At 56.7% G+C, this 26,527-nt stretch overlaps 3 protein-coding genes across 3 annotated transcripts in view; 2 read left to right on the forward strand and 1 right to left on the reverse strand.

Moving 5' to 3' along the window:
• Positions 1 to 9,583: 9,583 nt before the first annotated feature.
• Positions 9,584 to 18,546, forward strand: VOLCADRAFT_88041 (uncharacterized protein; the record flags this gene model as incomplete). The annotated part of the gene is made up of 9 exons (XM_002947625.1): positions 9,584 to 9,620; positions 10,283 to 10,340; positions 10,644 to 10,649; positions 10,905 to 10,960; positions 11,655 to 11,815; positions 12,336 to 12,465; positions 15,466 to 15,572; positions 16,236 to 16,464; positions 18,513 to 18,546. Coding segments are annotated over 9 exons (818 nt in total), but the record flags the coding sequence as incomplete, so codon positions are not given.
• Positions 18,547 to 18,650: 104 nt separating this feature from the next.
• Positions 18,651 to 22,413, reverse strand: VOLCADRAFT_88042 (uncharacterized protein; the record flags this gene model as incomplete). The annotated part of the gene is made up of 5 exons (XM_002947747.1): positions 18,651 to 18,774; positions 19,685 to 19,791; positions 20,908 to 20,979; positions 21,944 to 22,083; positions 22,167 to 22,413. 5 exons carry the CDS (start codon positions 22,411 to 22,413, stop codon positions 18,651 to 18,653), a joined length of 690 nt encoding a protein of 229 aa, XP_002947793.1.
• A 471-nt stretch (positions 22,414 to 22,884) lies between these two features.
• elg2 (acetylglucosaminyltransferase) overlaps positions 22,885 to 26,527 on the forward strand; it is a gene marked incomplete at both ends in the record, with an annotated part of 14,281 nt that continues 10,638 nt past the window's right edge. Inside the window, 6 exons of the mRNA XM_002947626.1 lie at positions 22,885 to 22,923; positions 23,019 to 23,129; positions 23,723 to 23,881; positions 24,352 to 24,398; positions 24,649 to 24,887; positions 25,682 to 25,821. Of these exons, the coding sequence (XP_002947672.1) occupies positions 22,885 to 22,923; positions 23,019 to 23,129; positions 23,723 to 23,881; positions 24,352 to 24,398; positions 24,649 to 24,887; positions 25,682 to 25,821 (735 nt within the window). The remainder of the gene's footprint in view (positions 22,924 to 23,018; positions 23,130 to 23,722; positions 23,882 to 24,351; positions 24,399 to 24,648; positions 24,888 to 25,681; positions 25,822 to 26,527) is intronic.

Here is a 26,527-nt window from a genome sequence, read left to right on the forward strand (position 1 = left end):
AATGTTCCCTCTTCTCTTCCCCCTCCCCCGGCCTCTCCCCTCCTCTCTCCTCACCCTCCTCGGGGTTCGTGCCCGCGCGCCGCCGTCCGCAGTCCGTGCCGTACCAGCCGTCGTAGCACTTGCAAAAACCCTGCTGGCACTCGCCATGCCCCGAGCACTGGTTGATACACACTTGCTCGCGAACTTCGGAACACGTCGAGCCGCCCAGACCGTCCAACCTTTGCAGGGGTTGGGGAGAAGACGAACCACAGACGAGTGAAGTAGATAACATAGGTAGATAGACAGATGGATGGATACACTCCAGAAAACATCAGGCAAACACTGCAAGGGGGAAATATTTCCAAGTTACTGACACTGACCACCCAGAGTGAGTGATTTGGAAAGTATTCACTGCTGCCACGTGGCCAACTAGGTTGCGAAACGAGTTACTTATTAGCTGCCGAGTCCAAAGACAGGATTGGGGAATACATGGCGGGTTACGTTTTTGGGGGGGGGGGGGGGAGGGGAGAAATAGCAAATAGCAAATAGGAAGCAACACCCCAGGAAAATTTATGTGGCCGTGTTTCTTTATTTGTCCCGAAACCACCACCACCACCACCGCCACCCTTTCCCACAAAACCCCTCCTCTCCAAAAGCCCACGTGGCAGTTCCCCAGCCCCCAACCCTTCAACACCCCCGGTACCCTACCACACACCCACCCCCCACCCCCCCACACCCCCCCCCCACACACACACCTGCAGGGGCATTTGAATTTCGGCTTGTCGGCGTTGCACCAGCCCTCCGGTCCGAACAGGTCCTGGTAGGGGGTCCCCCCCCACTCCACCTTCCGGCCCTCCGCATCCTGAGGGGGGCAGCCAGTCCGTCCGGTAAGAGCCCAGACCTTGGCGGAGCGAATCCGTCCTGTGACTTATCGGTTCTTACTAACATTACGCGCTACCCCTCCCCCACCCCTCGAGGGGGAGGACATCATTACATTTCTGACCATTAGGGTTTCATGTCATGCCGCCATCACCCCAGGATTCGTCTTTCGCATGCTGCCAAATGTTAGGTTGATATCATGCATAAAACGTTACCTAGCAAGCATAAACCACATGCATACTGAAGTATTACACAATAGGAACAGCAGCAGCTATTCATCTCGCCGCCGCAAGAACGATTCATCTCGCCGCCGCAATAAGGAAGGTGAGCTGCTGCTGCTGCTGCTGCTACAGGCAGCAATGATGGGATGCTGGTGAGAGCTGTAGCAGAAGTAGTTGGCCGTGACGAGGACAACTGCGCGGGCAGCAGTAGCGGCAGCAGCAGCAACCACCCCGCCACCGTTGTCCTCTTTCGGCTGCCCCCCCCTCCCCCTCCCCCTCCCCCTCCCCCCACATCTACATCTACATCTACAACTGCTATTCCTGTACCCCCTCGCCCCCCCTCCCTCTCCCCCTCCGCCCCCCATCCGCCTGCTAAAAAGGGTCGTTTTTCCCGCCCGGTCATCTTTGTCTCTCTCTTCCGTCCCCCCTCCCCTCCCCCCTTCCCTCACACACCTCTCCCGGACTGCACATGAACAGCGGCCGACCAGCACGTACGGGCGGCGTGCCCAGGGGTGACCCCGGCGGCGCCTCAATCCTGCCGTACTTGGTTTCGGGGGGGCAGTAGCACATGGCGATGTCGTCATCGCAAATACCTGGAGTTGAGGGGGTGTTGGGAACAGAGCATGTGTATACGTATGTATGTATGTGCGGCGGCCGAGAGGTGGCAAAGGGAAAGAGCACACAGCGGTGGAGGAAGAGCAGAACAAGGGGGGAAAGCATGGAGGCGAAGTACGACAGGAAGGGGGAATCGTACACAGAGGAGAGGGGATCAATCGGGTCGAGGCGGGGGAATCATCGCAGAGGACCAAGTTCCGCCAGCCTGCCGACGTCCCAAAGTACCAAACCCCACCAAACAGGGAACAGCGACCCGCGGGGGGAGGAGGGGAGGAGCACCTGGCCTGTTTGGGGTGTTTTTGAGGGGTTTGGGGTACCCAGTTGTCCGCGACTTACAGACGCTGTGAAGCTCCGAAGCCTTACACCCAGCGTAGGCCCTCGCCACGCTGGCCGAGCGAGCGAAGGCCTACAGCTTCACCCACACCCACACCCGCCCACAGCTTCACCCGCACCCACACCCACACCCGCCCACACCCACCTGCACATCTCGTATGCGACCAGGCCGTCAAATTGTGCCATCCAGCATCCCGCTTATCGGGGCCCATGTGCTTGCACGGCCGCTTGCGAGGCTGGCTGCAATCCTCGCCGCCGTACCCGGCAGGGCAGTAGCAGATGCCGTACTCGGCGTTGCAAACCCCCACCCCCGCGCAGTTTCCCGGACAGGACTTGTTGTGGTACTTGGGCGGGTGGCGGGGAGTTGGTTCCTGGTTTCGGAGGGTGAGGTGTGAGCGCGATGGCGGTAGAGAAGCGACATCGCATCATGTACGACATCATGCCCTTCTCTTCCGGGAGAGAGGCACACACGCTTGCACGCATCCACCATTCACCATTTCAACACACACACACACACACACACATTCGCGTGTTTTTCAATTTTTTGCTTCTTCACCGCATTACATGTCGAAAAAACATCGCTTCTTGCCATTCCGCGCACTCATAAGTGCCGTACCCGGCTCTATTATTATACAAAACGGATCAAGGGTTCCAATCAATGCCGGGACAATAGCTCAGGCGAACAGCTTTTTCGCTGTCAAGGTCCAGGCCCTCATACAACGCAAGCATTGACGTTTCTAACTGGAAGGGAAATACTTTTTCAGGGTACCAGGAAAAAAAAGACGACATATGTATTAATAACAATTACTATACCAGCGAAGTACCGACAGAAATGTGGTTTCCATCCCGGGGCGGGATTTCCGCCGCTCCGCTCCGCCCCGCCTCGTTTACCCCCCTCCAGATCTTCAGTCCGAGGTAATCCGGATCCTGGATCCATCCCGCGCCCAGCAAACCGATTCCGACCCGCATCAGGAATGACTCAAATCAGATCCAAATCGAATCAAACCTACAAGCTACTCGTTGGTTTGGCAGTGGCCGCCCGATAGATGCCGTACGCGCGTAGAACCCGCCGTACCTACCGCCTCCGTCCTACCTATCTCATCATGATTCCCAAATCAGACCAAACGGGCCACATTATCTTAATAAAACCGCAGATCCAAGCAGTTGTAAATAGTTCATAGTCCAATGGGACTCTAGGACGCCTTTGACCTCTGATGCAAGCAAGTCCTATAGCTGGAGTCATCAGCGGCCCACCTGCAGGAAGAACTTGATACACCAGGACCCCCGGGTCAGGAAGCACCTCTGCTCAGCCAGCTCAGGAAGCGGGTTGAGGCTGCTGCGGTTCACCTCCATAAGAGCGGTGGCCACGATGTGGTCTTCAATCACTTCCTCGTCGTCGTCCTGTGGACAGGAACGTAGGACACGTACAGCGGGCGCAGTGTTGAGGGATGTATGTATGTAGGGATGGTGTGATTTGGGGATTGTTTACTGTGTGTGTTCTCTGGTTGGACGAGAGGTGGTTATAGTTTTGTGGCTGTCGTACAGGTCCTGGTCTGCATTAATTCCGGCAGCAGCAGCAGCACGCGGGGAAGGCTGGAGGGGAAAAGACCTTGCGCCGGAATGAGGATGATGAAACGAGATTTGAAAGTGTGGTTGGTGTGAAATTCTTGCACTCCGCGAAGTAGCGCAAACAGTTACATGTGTCAAATGCAGGACGACGGGCAGGCAGCTCAACAAATACGGTAAGCACTTCATCCAATATGAACGCTACTTATATGGCAAAATTGTGTGCAATTGTGTATGACAGGATGTATATGTGTGTTCAGGGGTTAGTAACGGGGCCATGAAGGGCCCCAGACACCTAGTTAAATGAATCGGCCATGCGCCCGGCATGCCTTAGTACGAACCCGCATTTGTTAAGCTGTAACCTGACCGCATGAAGAGGACTTCGATACTAGGGGGACCATATGATTATAACAAAGATAAATGCGCTCGACATGCCGCACCGTCACAAGTCAACCTGCAAGTGGTCACTTGTACCCTAATGGCAACCGTCGAAAGCCCACCTCCCATGGCTTCTCATCTTCTATTACTGGGACAATCTAACCATTCTCCATGCATATCGTGAAAGCTAGTCTCTATCAGGGACGTTAACCCTGGGTGACGGCCCTACGGGATCCTCGCCTGACCGACCTGAAGCAGACGTCTGCCAGCGCCGCCATCGCCAGGCCCGAGCATCTGCTTCACACGACCTGTATTGTCAATACTATGTCTGCTGATTGCATAACCGCTCGGCGCACTGAGACGCTGCAAAGCAAAACAACCATGGAGTGTTGTGAAACTAATCCCTGATCAAGAATGTTTTGGAGGCAATAGACCACTTACCCACACTAAGCAAAGCCCTGCCACTAAGGGCAGCAACCTCCAGAACATCATGTCAGCTGCCTTGCCTCATGCTTTAGTTACAAGGGCGAGTTATCTTCATTGTCTTCATTTGGAAACATCGTTAACGCAATAATAGTGAATAGCCACCAAAGAAACTCCTAGCAGGCCGAAGTGTTGACAAAGGCCAGAAGCTGCATTTGCGAAAGTTGCACGACGCCGTTGTACAACTAGGCAACGCTCGTTTCAGGAATGATTCGTGTTTGTTAAAGTTGTAAGCCCAAGGTTGGTCGAGGCAGAAAGCTCGACGCATTTTGGCTTCTCCTAATTGAATTCTACCTGTTGTCTGTTAGCCCAAGCAATGTGCGATTATGAAGGATGTGAGCAAAACTATATGAGTGACGTGTTTTGATGAATTGTACGATGATGATCTATACTGTAGATTTCCCCTGTCGGACACAAGCCTCCGCGCCGAAACTGCTAGTCGCACCAGCGCCCTCCCTTACGCTGCGAGCAGTCAGTGGTCGCTTGCTTTAAGGACTCACAGGGAACATTTTGGCCGCAGAAGAAAATCATACATATATTCTGTATCATTTGATGTGCCTCTTGCCAGAGTGTTTGCTGCAGGGCTCGTCACAACGGAAGATGTCCTAAACTGTCAAGAACAACATGCACGCAATCATACTCCATCATCATAGCCCATTTTTCTCCTTATAGGACTTCACACTAGCTAATGTATTTAGCTCGCGTCGATCCGCTCCTGACAGCTAGGGTCCCATCAGCTTCCGGTACACCGATACGGTATTTCGGAAATGACAGCCAGCTCTCGCGACCTGCGCCTCCACAACGCAATGCCTAAAGCCGTCCCAGCGTCCTGCACATTCTGTCACACGTTTGCGCTGCCATCCGTCCACCTTCGTTGCCTTTCTTGGCTACTTCACACTTTTGTTGACAACTGCTGACAACTGTCGACAGCTGCTGGCATCGGACCTGGTTCTGCTTGGCCCGTCTCCTCAGCGTTACAGCCAACCGATACATCAAAAGCAGGGGAATGGCCAGCGCAAATATCAGAGAAGATTTGAAGACGTGCAGAAACGCAGGTCGCGTGAACCGGGTTGCTCTTTGGTATACAGCAGGACCGGACTGGACCGGGGCATGATGGGACCAAGTGCGACAGCAATGGACACCCATACGAAGCCCTCCTAACACCTCTTCACCTCCAGGCCACCCCGGGCGCTTGCGCGGACCACTCCTCCCCGCGCGCGTTTTCAGACAACACCCCAAATTCACCTCATATTCACCTCCAAAAAGAAGTGAAGGGCTCACCGTGTGAAAGCGTCCCAGCAACGACACTGTGCTTGGCACTTAGCAGCTTCAGCGGGGTGATGGCAATAAGTGCGAAAATGTGAAGAGGAGGAGGACCCGGGGAGCAAGGGGGCCGCACGAGGCCTCCAGAGATGTGGGGCCCAAAAGGGGAGATGGCATGGAGGGGTTTAGGGCTAGATAGGGTGAGGAGGAAGTATATCAATTAATGCACAGGCCAGGTTAAGGTCCCTACCTAACCAGCTCGACCTGCGCAGTAATGTTCTCACCACGTGCACCCCCTAATCCGCCCTTGCACCAGCTCCTTCCCCCCCCCACCAGCCCACGGCCACGGGACCCAGATCAGTCCCTTTCCCCCCTCTGTGCATCGCTATCCCACCATAGCTGTCTCCCAGCTACGACCTCCACACTGATCGGAGGTTCTTACATATATACACACACATACACATACACTTCATATATACACACATACACATACACTTCATATATACACACATACACATGCACTTCATATATACACACATATACACATACACTTCATATATACACACATATACACATACACTTCATATATACACACATATACACATACACTTCTGCGCCACCCCTGGAAAAAGTGCTGGTGGACACAGAAGCCTATGATTAGCGTTTTGCATCAACTATGATGTACTGAGTAGCAGTGAGTGTACGGACTCAAGTTGTGCAACTTAGCTCTTACTTCCCTTGCAAGTTGGCGACAACGCCGATGCGCAGCTGCTGCTAGGGGAGTGGGTGGATACCCCTAGGAGGTGCTGGTGCGGTCGCTTCCTGCTGGCTTCGCGTCTCGGCCCTTCTCCTGGAACGCCAGCCGAGCAGTCCGCAAGGCCCCCCAAGACAAGTCCACCATTGCCTTTTCCGATAAGAGCTCCGACACCTTTCAGATCCTCTGCTTCCGCCGTCATAGCGACGACGTCACCTCTTACCCCCCAGCAGTACTATCACCCACCCTAGAGGCACACAGCATCACGAGCCCAGAGCTTAGCTGCTGCCAAGGAAGCCATCGCACATCCGTCTATGTATCGCACACGATGCCACCACTACACGGCACCGGCAAGATGCACGAAATCCCGCCGGCGATTCGCTTCCGCAGCTGTGCCCCGCCACTGCTGCCCGTCACCCGACCGTGAAGCTGTGCTCCACCCTGGCCGACGACACCTTCCGAGCACTCTGGGAGAACAAACCCCTGACTTCCGGACTTGGCCCTTCCTCCCTAAGCTCCGGAGCTGTCATCGCCACCGTCCATGCATACGACGCCAGCCAAGTCGCCGCCGATGGTCCCCATTTCACCTTCTCGCAGCTAAGGGACTTCACCCGCCTCTACACAACCCTCCCTGCCCACGACGACCGACCTCCGTCTCATGTCGCTGTTCTCCACCCGGCCCACCCCTCCCCGCCCGCCCAACTAACTGCCCCACCCCATCACGCCTATCCAACCAACCAACCACCTGACTAACCACCTAACTACCCGACCTGCCCCATCTCATCTGGTAAAGTTATTCCTGTACCACCACTGGCACCTCCATCACCGCGGCTCAGATCATTAACACGCACACACAGATACGTACACACACCAGAGTCCGTCCATCCTCGCTCGGGAGCCGGCTCCGAAGTCGGATTCCAAAATTTCCCCTTCGGCATCGGGCCCCGGATTCAAACGCGCATTGCGGTATGTTATCGTCGCCCTCACAATCTGCCTCTCACTGTAACTCTTTCGCACGTGGCGAGGTATTATTCCAGGTAACCCGGGCAGCGTTCGGCAAGGTTAGATGGGCGCTTGTCGATTCTCTCCTTGCGGCTGGTTTCTTATCGTGCCGTACGGCACTGTACTATGCGACCATGGAAAACGCGCACGATGCGTTGTACCGGCTCGACATGATATGGCAGTCCAATCAGCTGGAATTGGTGAAGAGTCTTGATTCGAAAAGTCATCCATCCATTCTTTGTTTGTTCAGGAGAAGTGTGCCGAAAAGTTACCCATCCGTTCTTTGCTTGTTAAGGAGAAGTGCAACGGACATGGGCAACTCTTTATCACTGGTACGTCTTGATGGAGTGTATAATGGTGGTTTAAGATGTAGCTTGCTGAAAGACACAAGCCTCCGCGTCGACACCGATAGCCACACCCGCGGCCTCAACTGGCGCCGAGAGCGGCTTACGGACGGTTGTCTGAAAGACTTACCCTATATGTTATGACCTCACAACGAAATCGCTTGCATAGGCGGTCTCGATTGGCGTCCCGCTGGTCGGCGGTTTCATTGGCGGATTCCTCACACAGAAAGATGTCGTCACCTGGTAAGAAGCACGAGGTGCTTAGCGTGCACCTCTTAAATGCAAAAATATTTTTGCCCAGGGTCAAGTGCTTACTGCTCGCGCTAGGGTTCCGTAACGCATTTATCGCTCTTTCGGAACCGACAGCCAGTTCTGTTATCGTGGCCTGCAGGCCTGAAGCGCGAGTGGGCCCGCCCACGTGGCTGCTATTTCCATACTGTTCCTTTTGGGATTGGCTATCACACCTTCATATTGACAGTGCCCCTGAGCTTGTGCACAAGGATTTACTATTAGGGCCAGCAGCCAATACGAGGGTGCAAAACTTCATATATCCTAGCGCGAATCTGTAAGAATGTGTTCAATAAGAATGTGTGCAAGGTTATGCGGTGCGGGGATGCAGGTTGCGAAAGGTTGCCGATGCCAAAGGGTCCCAGCGCAAAAAGCGTTTGTGAGCAAGAAACCAGCGCATATGCTCCAGATGCTGGAACTGTATTTTATCTCTCGTTCCACTTTCCGCGGCCAAATTTCCACCGTCTCTCTGAGCATGCGCACCCCACCAAAGTCACAGACTATCCGGCTTCTCTTTGCCTTTGCGCCGCTTGTTCTCCTGTAGGGTGAAGAAAATTGGACTGGAAAACCGCGTAACACTTGAACCATTACGCACCTGCACATGACCTCCCTTGACAATAAATAAATGGTTAAAGCTACAGCGATACCTGGCTAGCTGACCACCAGGCGGCGGCCGCGGAAGCTGGGAGTCGGGTTCTTAAGTGTCTTCGGGTACAGCCAAGGTGTTTCGGGGGAAGTAGGGGACGAACGGGACTAATGGGTGCTCTCCCCTCAGGCGATATCCTGTTCAACACGGGATCGTATTGAATGTGAACACCCCCTTCGCCGTCCCCCCCCACACGCTCTCCAATCCAACCCTGGACGTCGGCAATATATTTATTGCACATGTATCACGTAATGTACCCCCTGCCCGGTGATCTTTGTCTCCTGCCTCTCAACGTTGCTCTGTGCCATCGTCGCGCGCCCCACGTCACCGCAATGTACGGCATCGTGATGTACGGCAGGTACCCCACCTTAAAGAAGCCCAAATGGACTCCCCCGGTTAGTTGAGGGGCGTGTGGGGGAAATACACGGAGGGAGGAGGGAGCGTGACTTACACCAGTTGTGTGTTTCCCGTACAGCGGGGGGGTGGGGGAGAGAAGCAGCGAGAACGGAGAGGCAGGGGCTAACACGGGTCGATAATACGGTGTGTAACATAGATGTGTAAACTTTTGGAGAGAGAATCGTCAGTACAACATTATTTATGGTCATTTAAAAACTGCCTGAGGTCCTCTTCGTCCTTCACTCGTCCTTCACTGGTCCGTTTGCACCACCACCACCCGCGCCCTCCCCCCCGTCCTGGATTCCAATTGGATTCCACGATCCACCACGTGGTGCATCGTGGATCATAACGCATGCACGGAATCTGAATCCTGGATTCTGGAAACTGTATCTAGAACTTTCTTTTCGCGCCCGTCTGGACGGCGCTGTACGTCATGATGGGTACGGCATCCTGGTTGGTGTGGAAGAAAAAAGGTGGGAGGGGGCAGGGGAGAGAGGGTTTTAGAGGGGGGATTGGCTCCCTTGGAAAGATTCTTAGGAAGGCGCGCGTAGTAGCGGCGGCGGCGGCGGCGGCGGCTAGGGGGGGTGCACGGGATGAGTCGCCCGGGGGGGGTGAGGGAGTGAGACCTGCAGGGGTATGCAGAGGGGGGATTTCCAGATCGTTTTGGAAGTTTTTTGAAGTTTTTCGGTTACAGGTTTTTTGGAAACCGTTGGGTCCGTGTGCTTCGTGTGTTTTGCACCTTTCTTTCCGTACATTCACCCTCCTCGTGAATGCGTTGCCATGGCTGGTGTACTTCTTCCTAGACTGAACTCGGCTGTCAGCAGCGTCACACAAACTGCCCCCGCCCCCTGCTGCCCCCTGATCAGAGCTGTGCCAGGTTGTCCCCCTGTCTCACCCCGTTGCGGTAAATTCAGTTGTCCGGGCAGCAGTTGGGCCGTTGGTAGTTGGCAGTTATCCTGCAGGAGCATCACCTGATTTTCCGAGTATTCCCCTATGCTATTTCATTTTCGTCAATCATCTGTGTTTCGTCGTACCCCCCCCCATTTCCCCCCCCCCCGGGGCATGGGGGCCCCGGGCCGCCCGCCCTGGACATATGTGTGTTTTGCCGTGTTGTACGTCTAATCCACTACTCCAGGGAAGAACACGGTTGCGCTTGGACTGTACGGCGCGCAGCTCGTGCTGAATCTCATTTGGTTAGTTTGTGTGTGGGGGGGGGGGGAGAGTGTTGAGTGGGTGCGTAAGGGGGGCTTAGGGTTGTCGGGGGCAATGCTGGAGTATTGCCTTATCCGCCGTACCGCTCTTTGTACATTTTAGAAAAGTGTTGCTGCAGGCATATCTGTTATTCTTAACGGGAATGGTAATGATGATGGTGGTGGTGGTAATGGTGGTGGTGGTGGTGGTGGTGGTGGTAGTAGTAGTCGGGTTCCCACTACCTCCCCTCACCCCACCATGTTGCGACACGGATGACCACACACGCCCCCCCCCCTCCACATCAGGTGGTGGTGGGGATCCCCACCGGGGCGGGAGGGACCCACGCGGCCCTGTCTCCTCTCTACCCCCGGTAACCCCGGCCAATTACAACCGCTCTAACCACCCCTCACCTAGTTTGTTAGTGGTTAGCTACCGCCACAGGGTCTCCCCCCCCCATACACTCTTGCCCTGGCAGCAGCTTCAATCGTGTGTGGTTCGTCTTTCTCCCCCCCACACACACACACCACGCCCCCTCCCCCCCCCCATACACACACGCCACCTTGAAGGAACCCGCTGTTCTTTAAGAGCCACAAGACCGACGTGGCGCTGATGGACATCACCGGTAAGTGAGGAGGGGCGCGGGCGGTGAGGAGTCGGGATGTTGGGGGGTGGGGGGTTTGGAGGGTGGGGCCCCTCCTGGAGCTCGTCGGGGGCGTGGAGGGGTGGTGTGGATGTGGGGCGGATGGTGTGGTTGACATCATCCGCCCCGCATGGCACGAAACACAGTACCCGCCGCCGCCCTCCACCCCCTCAAGGGCGAGGGTAGGTAGGTAGTCTCTTTCCGCTGTCGTCATGACCACTGACCTAACATCATCTCGAGGACTGCTTCTTCACAAGCGCCGACTGGTTAGTTATGCGCTCTTTACATCTCCCGCATCAGTCTTTCCTTCTGGCATCAGCTTCACTCGCCCGTGTGGGGTTCGTCTTCCCCCCCTTCCCCCCGAGTGGTTCCCCCACTCCCCGCACAGTAGGACCTCCCCCCAAGCAAACCGCCCGGGGACAAAAACACCCACACATAGATGCGCATTTCGAACCTCCCCAACTGCCGCCTGGAGGGGGGGGGCTACACAGGTCGTTACGGCCCACCGATCTGTTGGCTGCTTGAGGTCCCTTGACCTGCAGCTGGTGAACACCGTGTTGCTTCGAGAACATTCACGACTTCTCTCCCCGTGTCTGTGTGTGTGTGTGTGTGTGTGTGTGTGTGTGTGTGTGGAACTCTTTTGTTTGTCTGTTTGTCATCATCATTACCACATCAGCGCTTCTGGGGGTGGCTACCGCGGCCACGGTCGCCATGGCACGTGCCACAAGTCCTGCCGTACAGTTGCCGCTTATGGTGCCGTACCTGGTGTGGGTATCGTACGCGACAGCGTTGAACGCCAACATCTGCCTGAACAACCCCTCGGAGCGGTTAATCAAGGTACGGCAGTGTGTTAACAGTACGATAGCCCCTTGGCAGTGCAGGGTATTCCCCCCTCTTCCCAGGGGGAGAAGTGTTTTAACGGCGGTTTTGCCGATACCTACACACCCACCCAGGGGTGATGATGGTGGAGGGCTTTTTCCTGCAGGAGTTGGTTATGTTGGTTGGAATGCCGTACTTGAGGGGGGAAGGTGGGGACCAAGCCGATGGGGGAGTGGTGTAGGAGGGACTCGAACTGGGCGACACGCCACAGCCAAAGCAAGACGATTAGTTACTGACGTGAAATTAATTGTTGTAAGCCATTGCAGATGCCAAATACATATGTGGCTGTTATCATTTGTCATCAGCATAAACTAGATTACAAACGAAACCTAAAAGGCTTTAACAGCAATTTACATTCCTACTCAGACCAAACATTAGACCAACTGTTTTAACCAACTGTTTTAACCACCTGCACTGACCAATTACTTCCGTTTCCCCCGGTGCGTGTGGATGTCCCAACCACCTCCAACCGCAACAGCCCTCTGGCGAGGGGGCGGGGGCCACCCCCGGCGCCGGCAAGAAGGGCAAGTCGGCGGTGAAGGAGGCCGTGCAGGCGGTGGTGACCGGCGTGGAGGCGGTGAAGGCGGCGTCGGAGGTGCTATCGGCCGGTGGGTACCTCTAAACCGGGGGGGTGGAGGGAAAAGAAAGGGGGAGGAGGGGGGTGCTCATGGTGTGTTGTCGGTATGAGGAGAGATGGTGGACACCAGTGTTCGCGTTCAGTTCCGTAGCTACTGCTGCTGCAGCCACCACTGCCTTCTGCTGTTGATGCTGCATGAAGGAGCCGCACGCGCACCAGTCGCTCTGCCAATTTTTAGTCATGTCTTAGTTAGGCAACAACCTCCTAGGTAACTTAGCAACTATCTTGCGTCTCGAAGCTTCCTCCCGGGGATCTGAAACCTACCGATACCTTTTCGATGCACAGCTCAGCTCGGCTCAGCTCAGCGTTGGGGCAAGCGCGTTTGTGCGTGTGTGAATGTATGTAAGTCTGTGTGAGGAGGGTTGCAGAGCGGTCAGGGTACGGCGGAGGGTCACCGGATGGGCGCAGATACGGGCGGGAAGGAGTAGGTGGGATAGAGATGTGGACCTCCCCTCCCCGCCAGGATAGTGATGATGGGAGGCAGAGCGCCCAGGATGGCCGCAAGTTCGGGAGGGAGGGTCAACCCGCCAACCCACACAGGATGCGGATGGCGGAGGGAAGGGAATTCCAGTCACCAGGATGCGGAGCTGTTGGATGTGTGGCTCGAGGATTTATAAGGGTGGTGGTGATGCAGGATGTATCTATCCAACCGACGGGATGTGTGCCCGTCCCCCCCCGGATGCGAGGATGGGGCATCGCTCTGCACCCCGCCGATCTGTAATGTAAGGTGCCGCTTACGTTTCTTGTTCCCGTACATTTTTGAATGTTTATAAATTGAGTTTTCTTCTCTTCTTCAGAAGTTTCCACATTTGCCCTCTCGCGTTTTCTCCCATTGTTTCTCAAGTCCCGGCGAGCAGTGAGATGGCACTTCCACCACTTAAAATCTTTTGTTGTTTTTCTCTTTTCAATCTCTTCCACCTTTTCTCTCTGTTCTTATCTTTTTCTTAGCTTCTTTCCAACTCTGTGAAGGTGCAGCTACAGCTACAGCTACACGCAAGGGCTAGGCTAGTAGGCTCTAGGGCAGGCGTGCTAAAATATGACATATCGTTCCCAGGGGTTCATTCGAGTTTATAATAATTATACTTATAATAATAGTCCACCTGCGTAGCTCAGGAGATCGTCGTAATCTTGCTGAAGCTGGCTACTACGAAAAGTAAACTTGCCGGGGATTTCGGTAGTTAATCCCTAGTTAGGCCGTACTTTGCGCAGTTGGGGGGCCGTTGCTCTGGGCGCGGACAGTGTTGTTCCGTGTTCTGTTGTCGTGAAAGGGAACCAGACCGCTCCTAGCAATTGAGAAGCGTAAGCTGACTTTACTATCCGAGATACTGGCGTATGCACAGAGGATCGGGATCTTCAATCTCAACTTAGACTTACAATGTTCATAATTTGGTCCGCTTAATTAGTCAGCGCGCCACAACCTCACTCGTCGTACACACAAGTTCAAGCTCCGCTAGCTCCGAAGTTACGACACGTATTCCGAAAGCTCATGAACTGACATCATAAAATTACATGTCGTAACACTTCAGAACATAGTTATGACAGCGTGCGCATTGTCTCTGCAAAATGGATAGCTCATCAGCGCTCGAGCGGGGAGTTGCGGGAATCGAACCCACGACCTCTCGCACCCGAAGCGAGAATCATACCACTAGACCAAACTCCCAATATGTTAATAACGTGTCAAAATTTAGATCACGTCAATGAATGTGGGGCCTGTTACGTACGTGCGCACGTGTGCATGTGCATGCATGTTGCTGAATGCTGAATTGCTGACCTCCTGAAGTTGATTGACAACAACAAGCGCCTTTACTTTTTCTTTCTTCCTTTGCCTTTTCCCTTTTGCATGAGTCTTTTTCCTTTCGCATGAGAAATTGAAAACTGCATGTTCCTTCTTTCAATCAATCTAAATGATAATTGAAATGCCCCTCGAGGAGCCTAAATAAGATAAGATGAATAAGATGGGGCCATGCTCAGCGCGGCTGGGGACGTACGGAGCCGCGTGCGCCCGCCAGGTGTACGGGACGGTCATAACCTCCGCAGCCTCCCGATCTTACACTGGAGCAGCCCGTATTTTGCAGTCCCGGATCGGGAGGCTGCGGAGGTTATGACCATCCCGTACACCTGGCGGGCGCACACGGCCTCATCTAAAAATGATGTGTGCCAGTGCTGTTCAACGGCAGTGACGTGCGCCTGCCCTAACCTAGCTACGTAGCAGGTGGGTCCCAGGTGACCGACGGATAGAAGTAACAGCACTATCGAGACAGACAAACACGAAGTAAGCGGACCTGCTTCTGTGAAGCGAAGGACTTGGTATCTCCCCCACTCCATTATGCGGCTCTGAGCTATTGCTGCAAACAACAACAACAACAACAACAACAACAACAACAACAACATCAACAACGAAAAAAGGGATTCCTGCTGCGGTCTCGCAGCAGTGTGTGTGTGCGGGGGGGGGGAGGGAGAGGGAGGGGGAGAGGTGCTCTGGGATCAACAAAACAGATGATGTGCAGAAGTCCCTTCTGGCTCTGAGCTCTGAGTGGGAGTTCTGGGTGTCCTATTCTGTGTTGTGGAGTGTGAAAAGATCCAAAGACCTCCAATATAAGGTGGATGTGCCTAATCGCAAGGCGAATCGCACTGATTGAACTGTAGTCTTCGAAGGTAGGTAGGAAGCGAACGGGTGCAGGTAGATGCGTTACTGGGCGTTGCGATGGAAACAACAGGGTGTGTGTTTATGTATGTATGTATGTATGTATGTATGTATGTATGTATGTATGTATGTATGTATGTATGTATGTATGTATGTATGTATGTATGTATGTATGTATGTATGTATGTATGTATGTGTGTATGTGTGTGTGGCGCAACACAGGGGTAAGCGCTCTCTGGCCGGTGGCGAGTTATTAGCTGCTCCTTCGTCTTTCACATATGTATGTGTGTGCGTGTATGTTTGTCCATCTGCTCCATGGGCATGCAGGCAGTGCTGCCGTACAGCACGCCGCCGCGGCCGCCAAGCCCATCGTGGAGGCGGCGGAGAAAGTGAAGCACTCCGCGGAGGGCGTAACGCACACCGTCAAGGGAGTGGTGAGTGCAAGTTAGTTAGTTAGTTAGTTGTGGCGGCCTGTGGTTTCTTTCAGGCGACTGATTCCATATCCGGTTTCGGATTTAGTTCGGTTTATTTCGTTGGTTCGGTTCCTGTTTCGTTGTTCCTGAACGAGCCGGAGGAGGAGGTTGGGAGGTGGTTGGGAGGTGTTTTTTTTTGGGAGGTGGTTGGGAGGTGGTTGGGGGGTGGTTGGGAGGAGGTTGGGAAGCTGTCGGGAGGGGAAGGTCCCCCCCTCCAGCGAGGGCACCGGAGGGGACCGCCACCACCCGGGGGGGGGGGGGGGGGTTCAGAGGAGGCAGCGGAGCCTGTGAGGTTGTCGACCGAGTGAAGCGTGGAATGTATGAACGCGGGTATGTGTGTATGTTTATGTATGTGTTTGCACACGCCGTCTGCATTTGGTGCCGGGGGGGGGGAGGGAATAGGCACCACCACCACCGCCACCGCCACCGCCACATGAGCCATTAACACAACACCCTACCAATCACTCTCCATAAACCTCCCGTCCTTCGCCCGCCTGTACGACTGCGGACCATCCATCTCCTTGGCGGACGGACAACGCCGCGTACCGGTAATCGGTACCGGTCGTGCCGTATTCCGTACTATGTATGGCGTCCTTTTCCGGCGCCGTCCATGCGATCTGGCAGGGCACCGCTTTGGGTGTGACGGCGCCTGCCGCCGCCGCCGCCGCACAACCGCCCAGCGAGTCGGCGGGTACGACACCGGAGACGATGGCGCCCGCCAGCAGGGCTATGGCGGCGGAGGTGGAGCGGGCGGCGGCCGCCGCCGGCGGAGGTGCCGCCGCCAGTGGCGGCGCCGGCGGCGACAGTGCCCGCGGCGCGACGGCGGCCATTGAGCAGGAGCTCAAGGCGGCGGGTGCGATCTAGGAGTGGCGGCGGTGGTGGTTGTGGCGGTTGCGGGACCCGGGCCGTATGAAGAGGGAGGGCGCACGGTTTACGTACATTCCCACGGTGGGGGGTGATGGGTGCGGCGGGGCGGGGAATACCTCCGGCAGTGTGGCGCCATGGCGGGGTGGCTCTCACCGGCTGCTAGCGCACATCCGACCGACCGACCGACCGACCGACCGACTGACTGACTGATGTTAAGAGCTTTTTTTAGCAGTTTTGGGTCTATTACCTCTTAGCCTCCTTAGCACATTGGTGCGTGTGTGTATGTATGTGTGTGCTAGAGAGAGTGTGTGTGTTGGTAGTGCAGAGCCAGGTGCCGATAGATAGCCCTGTGAGGGCTCAAGTACCCCCCCCCCCCCAACACACACAAACACACACACACACACAAACACATCAGGTGGACGAGAGGTCTATCGCAGTGGGGGTTGCAGTTCGTGGCGGGTGGGGCCTTCCGGAGCCTTCTTTTCTGTCGTACACAGCAGATGATCCCGAGGGCAGAGCTCGTCCATTCGTCGTCGTCTGATAGGGGGGGGGTGCATGGCGCTGAGCTGAGCTGACCCGGTGTTTTGCACCTCGAATAGGGTGACATGATCCCACATGACGGCCCTTCTAAGCCTTCAGGTTTTCTCGGCGGGGTCACCCCCTCCCTATTTCGCCTATTTTAGGGAAGGCGGCAGGTTACCCGGTGGGTGTGTTTTCTCTTTTGCCGCGACCCGAAACGAGTTCTCATACGGCCGCGGTTGTCAGTGTTATTTGCAACAGTGAGGGAGGAGGAGGAGAAGTTCAAGAACAGCTCGTGTTGGGGGTTTTTGTTCTGCCGCTGCGTAACCCCCTTCCGACCAGTTCTTGGATGAATGGATGGAGAGGGGAGGAGAAGGAGGCGCAAGGGGCAGCGAGAAGTGCACGAAGAGGAGGCCGTCAGAGGAGATCACGGTGCCGGCACTAGGCGCAGTGAGGTTCCGTCCGTCCATTGCCCCTTGGTGCTGAGGGCGGCGTCCGGACCTTCAAGGAAATTGGCACGTCGTCCCCCTTTACACTACAACGTATACATATTAACGACCCGAAAAGGGTAGGAAGGGCGGATGAGGGCGACACCCGGGCAGCGCGTCGGAGGAAAAGGTGCGGAGGCGACGTGGAGGTGGGAGGGACTGAACCACCACCACCACCGCTGAGAGCGCCGCAGCTGCACCAACGACTAGGGAGATTTCCGAGGAGCGTGGTGCGGATTTCTTGATTGATAGTTCGTTGGTTGCTATTACGAACCGACTAGTGGTGGGTGAGTGTGTGTGCTAATGGCGAGTTGTGCAAAGTGTGTCTTGCTTTAGATGCGATGCTGTGTGTTGGCTGTGTTGAGCTGATCAACTTGAACCGTCCTAACAGCGGCGAGGCCTCTAGGGATAGGTTTCCTTTGGACGGTTCCTAATGGCATGGATTCGGTTAGGAGGGTGGAGGGTGTTGACGCGGAGTTGATGTTGAGATGTAAAAAATGCTGTTATTATGTACTTATGTGCCTTGCGGCCACGTTGTTAATTAATACTCCGCCTTTCCACGACCATCACCGCCACGAACTCGACCATTACGTGCGGCTAACAACCACCACCACCACCACCATCACCACAAAAGGGAGGCAATGTTGGCGAGCAGCCCCACCACTCCTGTCGTGAAGAATAGTCGTCAGAAACAGCACGGGGAGGGAAGGGGGCCTGCACTGCTCACTACCTCCTCCCGCAGCAATATCCCCCTAACCCCACCGCACTCCTACACCCTCCCAGCGCTTCCACCGGCCAGTTGGAGTCCCCTCCGTAGCGCAGGAGGGATTCAGGGGTTTGATGTATCAGGAACTGAAACGGTCGTCACTGATGTGGCTGCACTCCCCCGCAACGAGGTCACCGCAGAGCCCCCCACAAACCCACCACCACCCACCCGCCGCCACCTATCCACACCCGGGTCAAAGAAACACCGCCGCCGCTGCTGCCCTGTCACTCACCCCCCTTCGTACACCCCCCCCACCCCCAGCAGCTGCTCTCAACGTATGTATGTTCCCCGCCAGGTGGGACGAGCCACACCCCCAACCACCCCACCCTCCTTCTTCGCCAATATATCACCACATCACATCACATCATATCATATCATCCTCTCACTACTACTACACCATTACTTGATGTACCGCTGCAAGAACCGGCGGTGGAAGTCGTTTCGGATGGTGTCGTTCACGAAGCGCTTCTGCGCCTTTGGCTCCCCCCCGGACTGGTTCTTGAACACGACGTCATCATCCCACCTGGCGGGGTCACGTTACGGGGGTACGGGTAGGGGTAGGGGTAGGGGTACGAAGAAGCACAGACGATTGAAGGAAAGGAAATACCGCAACATCGCTGAGGCCACCCTGGAGGCAAACCGTTTGTTCGGGGGGATGGGGAGGGGGAGGGGGAAACATGTGCAAGCAGCGGATGTACGACGGGGTATACGACGAGCCACAGACGGGTGAAGCTGATACCCGAGGTAGACAGATACTCCAGGAATAGACAAACAGGTACTGCACTGCACTGTACTGCACCCGGATACTGTAACAAGTTATCAATAACCAATATCAACGTGGCCGGCTAGATTGCGGACGACTATCCAGCTGTCGAGTTCAAAGGAGGAAAAGCATAATGACTACCTAAACCGCCGGGTTTGGGGGGGAAGACGAACCCCACACGAGCGAGTGAAGCTGATGCCAGAAGGAAAGACTGATGCGGGATATGTAAAGAGCGCATGACTAACCAGTCGGCGCTTGTGAAGAAGCAGTCCTCGAGATGATGTTAGTAGTGATGACGACAGCGGAAAGAGACTACCTAACTACCTACCTTCCTAACCGCCAAGATAAAAACAAGAGCGGAAGAAGAGCAGTAGACCCAAGCCGTAAGATATGAAGGGCCAGGGGAGGAGTCCGCGAGTTGGGTCCGCATTCTACCCAACCCAACACGGCCCCCCGCCGAGAAAGGGAAACACAGTATCCTAATACCGGTAACGTGCTGTTGCGTTACGTGGGGTGAGGTGAGGTGAGGTGCGCGCTCCATCGCCACACCCACTTCATAAGTTCACTTTACTACTACTCACCCACCACCAACAAATCACCACTTCATTCCCACCGCCACTGGCCGGTGTTGGCGGCCCCACATATCCCCCCCCCGGGGGACCCCCCGCACCTGCGCTTTATGTTAAAGCTGACGTCCCCCCCAATGCCCAGCAGCGGGTTGCCGCTCCGAAGCTCCTCCTCCTTCGCCTTGGCAGCGGCCTCCGCCTCCTCTTTAGCCTGGGGGGGGGGGCGGGCAGAGGGACGCGAAAGGAGGTTGACGGAGAGACAGGAAACGGGAAAGGTGTCAGGGAACGAAATGCAATTTGTCGATTGCCGGTGTCCCCGTGAAGCAAAGTCGCATTCCAGCAGGAGCGCGGTGGGGGCGTACGACAGCTCAGGGGGGAGCGGGGGTAAGGTAGGACAGTACGACTAGCCGCATGAGACTTAAACCCAATTAGCAATCCGTACACACAAATGTACTCCTGCTGCTGCTGCTGCTGCAACAGGGAGAGGGCCAATATGTCGCAAATGTCGTATTGTGTTGTCATGGCACCAACCGAACACCCTAACCGCCCGCCAACTTCCAACCGACCCAACAACCTGATTGAAAAAACGAACCCTGCCACCCCCGAGTGTTAACTGTCCCCAACCGTTCCCCAACTGCCCCGGCCCGCATCACCATCCACCGCTCTGCTGCCCCCCTCCCCCTCCTCCTCCTCCGGTTGTGCTCTGTTCTGTTCCCAACCCGCCATAAACACCCCTCCACAGCGACCTCCCCCCTCCCACTAATATCTCCCATCTCCACCTCCCCCCTCTCTCCATCTATCCTCTCTCTCGCCCCCTCTAAAGTCCACCCCTTGGGGGTGCCTTTGCTGCGTCTCCCCGGTCTCCCGGGACGTCCGGACGTTCGGCTGCCTGACCTGTGTGCGACCTGCTGGGGCACCCGTGTCAATAAACGGCTCGAGCCCAGGGGTGTGTGTTTTAACAGTTTGAGCCGCGATGACGGAAGTTCCGACAGGGGCGCGCGTGCGCGTGCGCGCGTGTGTGTGTGTGTGTGTGTGTCTCTATGTGTGTGTTCCCAGCGCCAGCAGCCCAGTAAAGTGCCACCCCGACCTCCGCGGGGCCCCGCCCCCCCCCCAGGTGAGGCAGCGGGAGGACCACCCGCCAGTCCACGCAGCTCGTACAGTTGTGGGTGGAGCCAAGACCTTGGAGGCACCCCCCCCCCGTCACTCTGCGCTGCTGCTGCTGTGTCTTTTCCATTAGTACTCCATGCAAAGTGTATTCAATACATATGGTTAGGCGCTCTGTCAAGACTTGCGGTGTGCCAAATCGTGGTGTGCTTCTTCGCAATACCTTCTTGGCGGCTTCCTCCGCTCGCTCCTTCTTTATCCGCTCCAGCTCCGCCAGCAGCAGCGCCTCCTCGTCCTGAGGGGCCCACCGGGGCCACCGGGGGGACATCGCCATATCAACAATCCGAGTGGAGGGGGGGATCAGCGTGGGACAGAGGGGGCGGGGGTTAGGGGGGGAGGGAGGGCTGTAGGTGTACTGTAGGGGCTTTAGGCTGCCATATAGGGCCCTACTGGATCAGATCAGAGGCAAGAGAGGGGAAGAGTTCGGTACGGGGGGGGGGGGGGTAGTACAGTACAGTTGGTTCCATGGAGTCAGGGGTATTGGGGTATTGGGGCGGGGATAGAGGTCCGCACCGTCTGGGTGGTGTTCCCGGTCTGCCGTATACACGTGTACCGTGCATGTGTCACTCACGCGCCGTGTGTGTATGTGTATGGTTATGTCGCGCCGTACCGTGCGGGTCGCCGCCCGACAGGTCATTCTTGCGCCGCACAGTGCTGATGCTGCTGCCAAGTCACACCGGTGGTGTGGTACTAACCCCCAGGTGGGGAGCACCCCCGGTGGATAAAACCCCGCGGGCCCCCCCCCGGGGGGGGGCCTCCGTTCACATTTAGACAATCTTTCCGGGTCGCACTGCTCCGCCTTATTGCTAGTACTCCACTTTATTGCTGGTACGGCTGCAAGTTCGTACGGCACAAGGAAGGCCTCGACCGCCAGGCCGCAAGACGGCGGTGTGGTCGCAGCAACAATCAAGTTGGCGCTATCCAGAATGCTCGAGACCTCTACGAGGCCATTTGGGTGGGAGGAGGGGGGAGTGCTTTCCCCCTAGGGAGGAGGGGGAAGTGACGCAAGAACTTCCCTCGCGGCCGGCCAGGATGGGCTTACAACCCGGACTCGAAAAAATTGTGCCGAGCGCTGAAAACGCAAAGACCCGTGTGCCGATGGACGGATTCACCCAAAGATCTCAACGGGCTGGCCCCGCACTTTTGCGTCCCTTGTGGCTTCCCAAATAAACCCGACGCAGTGGGGGTTTGGGACTTACATCGTCGTCATCATCGTCGCTGCTACTCTCCGACGACTCCGGGTCCTCGTCGTCTGCGTCTATCGCTTTAGGAACCAGTTGCCTCGTTTGACCGTCGGGCGGTGCAGCTTCAAGCAATTTGAGGTCTTTTTGCCGCTCCTCTGCAGGAGTCAGGTGGAGGGGTTGCTAAAGTTTTGGCCGCTTTCGCTTCAAGCTCTAAAAAAATCCCTCACAAAACACTCACCTTCGAAGATGGACGTTGTCCCGGCTTTCTTAGCAAAGTGTTTCCGTTCTTTCTCCTCCAGTTCGGCTCGCAGGTCCTTGACCCGCACTTCATCAACGCTCGATTGTCCGTCCTGCCTAAACTTTAGCTTTGTGTGCGCAGGGAGGTTCTTGGAAGAGACTGCCACGCTTGGCTTGAAGATGCGCATTCCACCTTGCTCCTCGCCGCCAACAGCGGGTGCCCATGTTGGGCGATGCGCTGTTGTCATGATTCCCTTTAAACGCCACTCAGTGACTCGAGCCCGGCAAAATTGTCCGAATAGAAATTTGCCTTCAAGGAACCAAGACGCAACAGAATGCAAAGCTTGAGGAAGGACACTACGTGCACGCGTGGCACCTACGATAAGGCCACATAGCTACTAGGTGCGCTGAGGCAGTTGCTCGGAGGTAGTTGTCGAGATGTACGAATGCATTTCGGAGCGGAATAAACTGCCATTGCCGTCGGTTTCGGTCGTTGACTGTTTCCAAGCAACGTTTTGCGCTCTATCTATCATAACAAAAACTCGTGGAGGACTCTATTATTTAACCTGGAAACCGTACCGTGCAGAAATGTCACCGAGGTGCTATTGGTAATTAAACCAGTTTCACCCTACTCCCGCTTATTTATACATTAAAAGGTTGAAATTGTTAACGAAAATCTGGGGTAGATCAGTAGATCACGGAGCAACCCACAAGCAGGAATGGCGCGTAGCCAAGAAGCAACGCGTCTTCTGGTGCTGGTGAGTCCGCAATGGGGAATGGCCGTGCATAACACACAAGTAGTCGTAAGTGGTTCTACGTCGAAACCTTCCCATCGAGTTATCCATCGTCGCAGCTGGCGGTTGCCGTGCTGCCTCCTGGCCTTGCGGTTTTTAACTCAGAGGAGCTGCTGCCCTACGCTGAGCTAGACGAGTCCGCGGCGCAATTTCGAAGAACTTTGTTGCAGGTTGGTGGCTGCTTTTATGAAGGTAACCCCTCAGCCACATCCTCTGCCACTCCATCCTCAACTTTCCGAAACCCGCGCTCATCTTCTTCTTCCTGGCCTCTGATGGCCCCCTGTCCCGGGGATAGGTTTCCTCCGCCCGCGCTCATCTCCTCTCTCTCCTCTCTGCTATCCGGGGCACCTGAGCCCCTGCTGCAGGCTCCCCCCACCCCGTCACCTGCCGCCGCCGAAACGACGTCTCCTTACAGTAATGCTGTGCCGCATTGCTGCGCTGCTAATGCCTGCGCAACTTGGCATTTCACCACACACTCACACGCACACCAGGATGTCCTCCGAGACCACGAGATGCGTCATATGCATCAGCGGCATGCGGCATGCAATACTACCCCGCAACACTACCACACTCTCTCTCGACACACACACAGGCACACACACACAAACTCACACACTCTGCCGCGGCCCCAGCACATCACGTCACCGCCGGAGGCCCCCGGTCGCCACCTCCTTGCCCACGCCATCCATCTATACTCACTCCCCTACTCGTCCACACCCGCCACCCTCCCCTCTACTCACAGCTCCCCCAACTCCATCCACAGGTATCAGGATCAGCCGGCGCCGCGGGATCAGCCGCGGGCGGGGAAGCTGGAGGGGGAGGGGACGCAGCCACCTCTCCCCGCGTTCCCCCCCTCCCGCAAACCCCGGAGGAGCACTGCGCGGTGACCCGCGGGTCTTGGTGCGGACATTACTACAGACAGGTACACGGAGGCGACGGCGGCGGGGGGGGGTTGCTCCGCGGGGAGTGAGGAATGAGGAGGGGACGCAGGGCTGACCCCGGGCCTTATGGACGGGGCACAGGGCTTGGGGGGCCAGGACGGGTGGTGGGAGAGAGAGGACGTTAGGAGTGTGTGTGTGTGTGTGTGTAGCGCTGGAGGCGTGGGGTGTGGCGTGGGAAGGGCGCTGGGTTGGCCAATGGAGAGGGCACTGGGCGAGGTTGGCTCGGCCTGAGCCTGGCTGTTGAGCGGCTGGCCTGGGTGATTAAATTGAGGTGAGGTGAGACGGGGGATGCAGCCTCACACGGGGGGGGACCAGTGAGCGGCAGGTGTCGATGTTGCCGGTGGAGGGCGGAGGGGGATTGGGGGGTTAGACGGAAGGCAGGGATACCCCGGGCACCCATGGCGGTGGGTGCTATGTCTTGTGTGCCCCTCTGCTCTCCTCCGGGCCTTAGCCCTTAGTCCCTCAGCAGCAGCAGCAGCAGCAGCGGACATGGCGTCGGTGAGTGCCCCTCTCCCGCCTTTCAGACGGCCCGCTCGCCGGAGGGGGGGCCGGGAGGGAATGGGCGGTCTGATGCCCGCTGACACCCCCATGGCTTGACATACCCCTCCCCCGCTCACATACCCGTATGGCGGGCGGCCCCATCTCCACACTTCCATGAGGCTCCCCTCCCCTCCCCGCCCCGCCCTGTCTGAGCCATCAGCCCCTCCGCCGCTGATCGCCCTCCCCTCCCCTTGTGCCCCCCTCGGAGCTCTTGGCCGCAGATTCCAACACCCCGGCCACCTCCCAAGCGGGGTGATAAGCCATGTCCCAATGACTGTAGCGGTGTGGGGCAGTGCCAGTACGACTTCGGCATCTGCTACTGCCCTGCCGGGTACGGCGGCGCTGACTGCAGCCAGCCTCGCAAGCGGCCGTGTTGGCGCATGGGCCCCGACAAGCGCGACCTCGGGTGGCACAACTACACGGAGTGGTCGCATTCGCGTTGTGCAGGTGTGTGTGTGGGGGGGGGGTAGTAAGGGGGGGGGAGTGGGGTGGAGTAGGGGGGGTAGTGGGGGGGGGTAGTTGGGGGGGTGGAGTAGGGGGGGGTAGGGGGGTTAAGGATCTGGATTGGGGCTTTGTGTTGGGAATTAGAGGGTGCGCGTTGGTGGGGGGGGGCCAGGTAAGGGAAGGGCGGGGTGGGTGGGTGGGGAAACGTCAATCGCTGGTTGGGTGGGAGGATGGCTAGTGGCGGATAAGTGGGCCCCGGGCGGGGGCCCCCCTCCGGCCTTCTGGTCACCGCCCGGAAGGGAGGATGGCGCTTTCGGTCCCTTTGGTCACCGCCCGGAAGGGTGTTTTGGGGGTTTTCGTGGGGGGTTGGTGGGGGGACCCAGAGGGGGGGTTGAGGTGGAGGTGGGGACTTGGGGAGGGGGAGTACGAACAAGCGTTTAATCCAACGAACTAGCGGTTAACCTTTATGGTGGCCTTAGCGATGTTGTGGTTGGGCGACGTTATTGCGGAATGGGGCTCCCTCTCGGGAGGGGGCCAATGGGCGCCCGGAGTGCCCTCCGAGTACACGTCTGCGCCTTCCCCTGGGTCACCAGTTTCCCCCGCCTCGACCCGGTTGATCCCCTCTCCTCTGTGTACGATTCCCCCTTCCTGTCGTACTTCGCCTCCATGCTTTCCCCCCTTGTTCTGCTCTTCCTCCACCGCTGTGTGCTCTTTCCCTTTGCCACCTCTCGGCCGCCGCACATACATACATACATACGTATACACATGCTCTGTTCCCAACACCCCCTCAAACCCAGGTATTTGCGATGACGACATCGCCATGTGCTACTGCCCCCCCGAAACCAAGTACGGCAGGATTGAGGCGCCGCCGGGGTCACCCCTGGGCACGCCGCCCGTACGTGCTGGTCGGCCGCTGTACTGGTGCCAACCGTCAACGGTAAGTGTGCTAACGGTATGTGCCGCCGTCTGTCTGTCTGTCTGTCCATCTACCTCTTCTGTTTGTGTGTATGTCTGTTTGTACCTGTCCTGCTCATCTTGTGGTGTTATCCATCCCTTTTGTCTGTCGTGCCTGCCGTGCCTTCTCATACGCTGCTGCTGTTATTACTACAGCTGCTACTGCCGTACAGCGACTTGCGGCATGTTCCCACATGTACAGAGATGTGGGCAACCCAAACCCAAACCCCCTCCCCACCGGGGGGGGCAACAAATTCATGTTGGAGTGTAACAATTGGGGGGAAGCGGCGCCCCGTGGCCTAGCCCGCGTGGGCTTCCTCGGCCGCCGCTGCAGAACCGGCGCAGTGAACAGCAGCCGCCGCCGCCGCCGCCGCCAAGCAACCGACCCAGGACCTGAACCCCCAACCCCTCCACCGCCCTGACGCTCCGAAACCAGGCGGTCCACACGGCGAGTCGCAGCCTTCCGTCCGCAGCTCAATAATCGCCACACCCCAGCCGCGGCCATCTGGCCCCGAAACCAAAACCCTAAAACCCTAAGGACTATCACCCTTTGCAGGCTGCTCTTGTGCCCGTGTGTGTGTGTTTGTATATCCGTGTGCTGCTAGCGCCAGTGTCTTATTGCCGCATCATGCGCTACTTGCAACCGAGCCGGCAGTACACAATAGATAACCCACTGCCCTCCTTTCCCA

The sequence above is a fragment of the Volvox carteri genome, assembly GCF_000143455.1.
Source record: "Volvox carteri f. nagariensis unplaced genomic scaffold VOLCAscaffold_7, whole genome shotgun sequence".
Classification (NCBI taxonomy): domain Eukaryota; kingdom Viridiplantae; phylum Chlorophyta; class Chlorophyceae; order Chlamydomonadales; family Volvocaceae; genus Volvox; species Volvox carteri.